The 4,977-nt window shown below is 40.3% G+C and overlaps 1 protein-coding gene across 1 annotated transcript; it reads right to left on the bottom strand.

Annotated features, from left to right (window-relative positions):
* Positions 1-1,722: 1,722 nt before the first annotated feature.
* On the bottom strand, positions 1,723-4,014 carry LOC109107853 (5-hydroxytryptamine receptor 1D-like). The gene has a single exon (XM_019121016.2). It carries the CDS (start codon positions 3,372-3,374, stop codon positions 2,232-2,234), a length of 1,143 nt encoding a protein of 380 aa, XP_018976561.2. The 5' UTR covers positions 3,375-4,014; the 3' UTR covers positions 1,723-2,231.
* Between the last annotated feature and the right edge of the window lie 963 nt (positions 4,015-4,977).

A 4,977-nucleotide genomic window follows, 5' to 3' on the forward strand; every position in this document is an offset into this window, starting at 1 on the left:
CCTACTCCCTGAGCAGGGGAAATCTGTTGAAGTTTACTTGCATCAGAACATTCATTCACGGATTTGCACTTCGCAACGTCTTCACACATGGACAAGTGTGACATCATATACCTCTGTAAATAAATACAATTTAAATTCATGTCTCACACACTTCAACGTCTGAAGCCATAAGAGAAACATATAAAATGTGCAGAGCAGAGGGGTGCGAGGACTAGAATTGAGAACCACTGCTCTACACTGCTCAGAACTCGTGTTTGAATCATCAGTGGCAAATCCTTTACATATGTAAACGTACTTATAAACTGTGAGTCAGAACAGCCGGCATAGTCTTCTCTCCCAGGATCAGGAAACAATCCTCCATAAAATGTGCTGCACAATCTGAATATTTAGCTTGAACTGTTCTGGAACAGTGTTGTAAATACAACGTTACCATTGATTTCTAATTGTGTCCTCTTTTGGAAGGCCAAACAAAGTATTTTCGCTTTCATAACGAAACAGCATCTCCACGCCATGGCGGTGGTAGCAACAGCAAAAATCAAAGGTTACACCTTCTTTCTTTGCGTGAACATTTGGCCGGCATTTTGCAAATCTTCCCACATCGTGACATAGACATGTGGGGGTGTGTTTAAAGGAGGCATTTTAGGGAGAGCGTGGACAAGTCTTAACTTTTATAAAGAATATCTCTGTGTGTTTGAGACTTTAGTCTTTGCAACTTTACAGATCTTCTTTATGCAAGAGCTTGTAACACTCCAAAGAGAAAGGAAAACTTGAAATTGCATCATATGATAATATAATAATTGAGAACTTTTTTTCTCTCTCTCTCTCTCAGGCTGTACCTCCTCTACATCACACAAATCTATTTGTTTGATCTTCTAGTCATTCTCATGATGGCCATATTCTGATAAACATCACACACATCATACATCGTACCTTCATGTACCAAACACATAACAGAATGCTGGCGAACAAATGCATTCATTTTTAGATTTACTGGTGGTTGTGAATGATAATGAGTCTCTAAAGATCTATTTTATGGGGTGTGACCTCATCCTTGCTGTTAGGATGAGTGAGAGGGAGCCTTTTTCTGTTGATATACTGACTGTGAATATACAGATCATCTATCTTGACCGAACAGGCCACCACAGCTTTACCCTGCACTCTCAAATGCTGCTTGAGAGCCTGTGGGCAGTGTGTTCGGGAGATATGGCTCATTATTCCTGTCTGACTCAGATCTACAGTCTCTTATTGCTGTGTTTTCTTATCAAAAAACCTTTTGAACCAACACAACTGACCTTCATCATAAGAAAGAGTGATGGGAGGGCAAAGTTTGCCAATTTCCTGGATGCCATTATTCATATATATACGACTGCAGTCAGAGGTGCTTCTCTCTCCACAAAATGCGTTATTGTGATATTTGATGAAATAATGACCTTCACATCATAAAACTCCTTCAGCAGCACTTTTTTTTCTAAAATGAGCCAAAGCTGCACCTTGTGTCAAAGCACATCGTTCTCTCTCATCAGGTACATCCAGAATTTGAACTTTTTATCATTTTGATCACTTTTCTTCTGCTGCATCATGTCCTGAAATGAGCCATGCCACCTGAAGCTTGTTTTTCATCTTCATGATTATAAAACTCCTCAAACTCTGACATCATAATAAAAGAGGAAACTGATAACAAACTTCTTTCACACAAAAATGCAAAACCACAAAACATAAAGCTTTGTTTAATCTTGTAAAATGAACATTTTTATTTAGGGAGTCTATATTAAAGTTCATGAACTTAAGCACTTTCCTCAGATGAGCCATGTCTGTGTTCCTATGGGAACAGGAACCTTTATTTATTTGTGTTCTTTTTAAATAAAGTGTCTTTCATATTAATATCAGTCCATTTCTGTTAAATAAGGCAGTTTATAGACAGCTACTGATTACAGAGACAGTAAAACATTGCTCTCTAATGAAGGATTCATAATCTTTGCATGCATTCATAAACTACAAGGAAGCATCAACAATATGGCAAAATATTTTACAAGCTGTCTCAAGAGAACAGTAATATTATACATCGACCAGACACTATGTGCGCATTTAGGAGGTTGCTGAAAAACAAACGGCAGGGTACATTGGGTCCTCCAAGCATATGAACGATGAATGTTCACAGGATTCAGATATTTTACGCAGACATCCGCTAGTTACATCAAGAGCATGTCAAAACACAAGAGAGGCGTGTAACATCAGTAGCATCGTTTAAACTTGATGAGTTTGTGGAAGGCTTGTTTGAAGTCATCATTGAAGACAGTGTAGATGACTGGATTGATGAGCGAGTTGAGGTACCCCAGCCAAGTGAACACATCAAAGAGCACAGGATGAAACCAGCACTTTTTACAGACCCCCATCACCAGCGTGAACACAAAGAACGGGAGCCAGCACACTATAAACGCACCCAGGATAATCCCAAGAGTCTTGGTGGCCTTCTTCTCACGAGCAGCACAAAGACGCTTTCTTTCCAGCACGCTATCGGCCAGCTTCACTTTCACACTGTCTGTGAAAAGAGGAGATCCTCCTCCCCCACCTCCTCCTCCTCCAGGATGAAGATGTCCCTCCTGATTAGAGGTGGAGTTCAGCGAGCAGAGTGAGGAGCCCGCTGAGTTCTGGATGAGCTTAGCAGCGGTGAACCGTTTTCCACTTGTCACCGGCGTTTTGAAGATCCTGGAGCGAGCCGCCACGTAGATCCGCCCGTAGAGAATCATCAAGAGAACCGTGGGAACATAAAACGCGCCAAATGTGGAATAGAGTGTGTAGGAGATCTGGTCAGTGTTGACCAAGCACTCCTTGAGCTCCTCGTGAGCCTTAGCTTGCCGCCAGAACAGAGGAGGCAAGGAGATGGAGACCGAGATCACCCACACTACGCCGATCATCAGTGCTGCTCGCCGCATGGTTCGCCGCTTTGAGTATTCCAGGGCATCGGTAATGGCCCAGTATCGATCGAGTGCAATCACGCACAGGTGCAGAATGGAAGCCGTGCAAAACGTTATGTCAGATGATAGCCAGATATCACACACGATCTGACCTAGAGTCCAAGTTTTACTTACTGTGTACACGATGCTGATGGGCATGACTAAAATGGACACCAGGAGGTCTGTCGCTGCGAGAGAGCCGATCAAGAAGTTGGCGGGGGTGTGAAGCTTGCGTGTGAGGAAAATGGTGGCCATCACAAAAGCGTTGGACAGAGCGGTGGCCAAAGTGACGATGGCTAACATGGCGGAGATGGAGATCTGAAGGCTGAGGAGTGTAGCGTCATCCCAGGACTCCAGGGTTGTGGGACTGACTGAGGCGTTGTTGAGGAAGAACTCATCTGAGCTGTTCACCAGATCCATGTTGCATGGTTCACCAGTGCTTCATATCATCTATGCATGATTCTTAGCATTAAAGATCAATTAATCCACAAAAACATCTTGTGTTGAAAAATTTTAGTTTGGTAGTTGCAGATATTGGTGATGCTTTGCCTTTGTGAATGTCATGGCTGATAAATGTGAGCAGTAATTCATGGCTGAAGATACTGTGACTGTTTCTAAGGTTTTTTATTTTTTTTATTTTTTGTGCAGTATGTTGACGTGCACAGAAATTTAAATGCCACAGAATAAACAAGGAACAGGTATTAACCTTCACACCTGACTGAGTTATAAAAATATTCCTTTAGCCCTTAGCCCTCACTGTTCATTACTTTCTTTATGGTTTCTTATTCTACCATGAGAACTGAAGATCCTTTAATTTTGGCTCTTTTGAACTGCTGGAAGACTTTTTAATTTATTCTCCTGTTGGTCTGCAAGTGCGTTGCTGTTTCAGACTAATGGGACAGAATATTCCTCCATTCCGTGTAGATCCACTGATGGCTGCAAATGGTTTATAGAAAGGTGATATTGCAGTTTCCCAGAACACCACAAGCTGTACAAGTTCTCGTTTTGATTATTGTCTTTGTGAAGGCGTTAGTCCAGATGACAGAATTTAATCCAAGTGAAGATCTGGAAGAATGAAAAAGAATGAAGAATGAGAACTTCAGAGAAAATATCATGATTTTGCAAAAAAACTAATTCTTGCAAAAGTATCTCTAAAAGTGAATTAACTGTTGTCTTAGAGTTTCATGTATAATTAAACTGACTGTATAAAAATTGTATAAAAACTGCAAAAAATTATATTTATATGTAAAATGTATAATACACAGTAATATATAAAAAATAGTAAAACACGTAAAAATGATACATTTAAAATTAGAAAATGACCAAACAGATAGAACCCTTAGAATTAGAAATTATAATTAGAATTATATAGATTAGAAATACGGTATAAGATGTTGTCAATCAGAAGTTCACTGTACTATTTACTGTAGTTATTATGTAGTTATGTATTTGAATTAGTGAATTAGTTATCTAGCAGCAGGGAACAGCTTTTTTACTTTCCAGAGCCTCTTAATCTTCCTACACGCTATTTTGCAGGATTACATGAGAAAGCCTGAAGTACTTAAAAATATTAAAAGGTAATATTCAGATTTTTATTCTTGCACAAACCAACCCACCATAATAACACCCATTGTGCATGCACAAATCAAGATACTTGCTTGCAAATGGAATTCATTATTTTTTCTGATGTCTTCATTAAAAACTTGTACGTAAGTTTTGCCTCCATTAACATATATATTTACCCTAGGCTCTGCTTTTCAGACTCAAGCTTTGATTGATGAGTATCTACAGTACTATGTCTCAAGGGGAAACCTGTCACCATGGAGCTTCCAGAGCTCCTGTGTCTGACTAACAATGTGCCATGACACCTGCAAGCGTTCCGGTTCTGGCCTGGTGGGAAAAAAGATGCCAAACCGTGGAGCTCACTTTACTGCCGTCAGGTCACACACATCAGTCACATCACCTGCCAACATCTACACTTAAACATTAGCAGTTCCCAGTGTGCCTGCAGCACACTCACATT

Source organism: Cyprinus carpio, chromosome A17, assembly GCF_018340385.1.
Source record: "Cyprinus carpio isolate SPL01 chromosome A17, ASM1834038v1, whole genome shotgun sequence".
In the NCBI taxonomy this organism is placed as follows: Eukaryota; Metazoa; Chordata; class Actinopteri; order Cypriniformes; family Cyprinidae; genus Cyprinus; species Cyprinus carpio.

What these genes read in the sequence shown, in the direction of transcription:
- LOC109107853 (XM_019121016.2), bottom strand. Translation starts at nt 3,374, where the DNA reads ATGGATCTGGTGAACAGCTCAGATGAGTTCTTCCTCAACAACGCCTCA.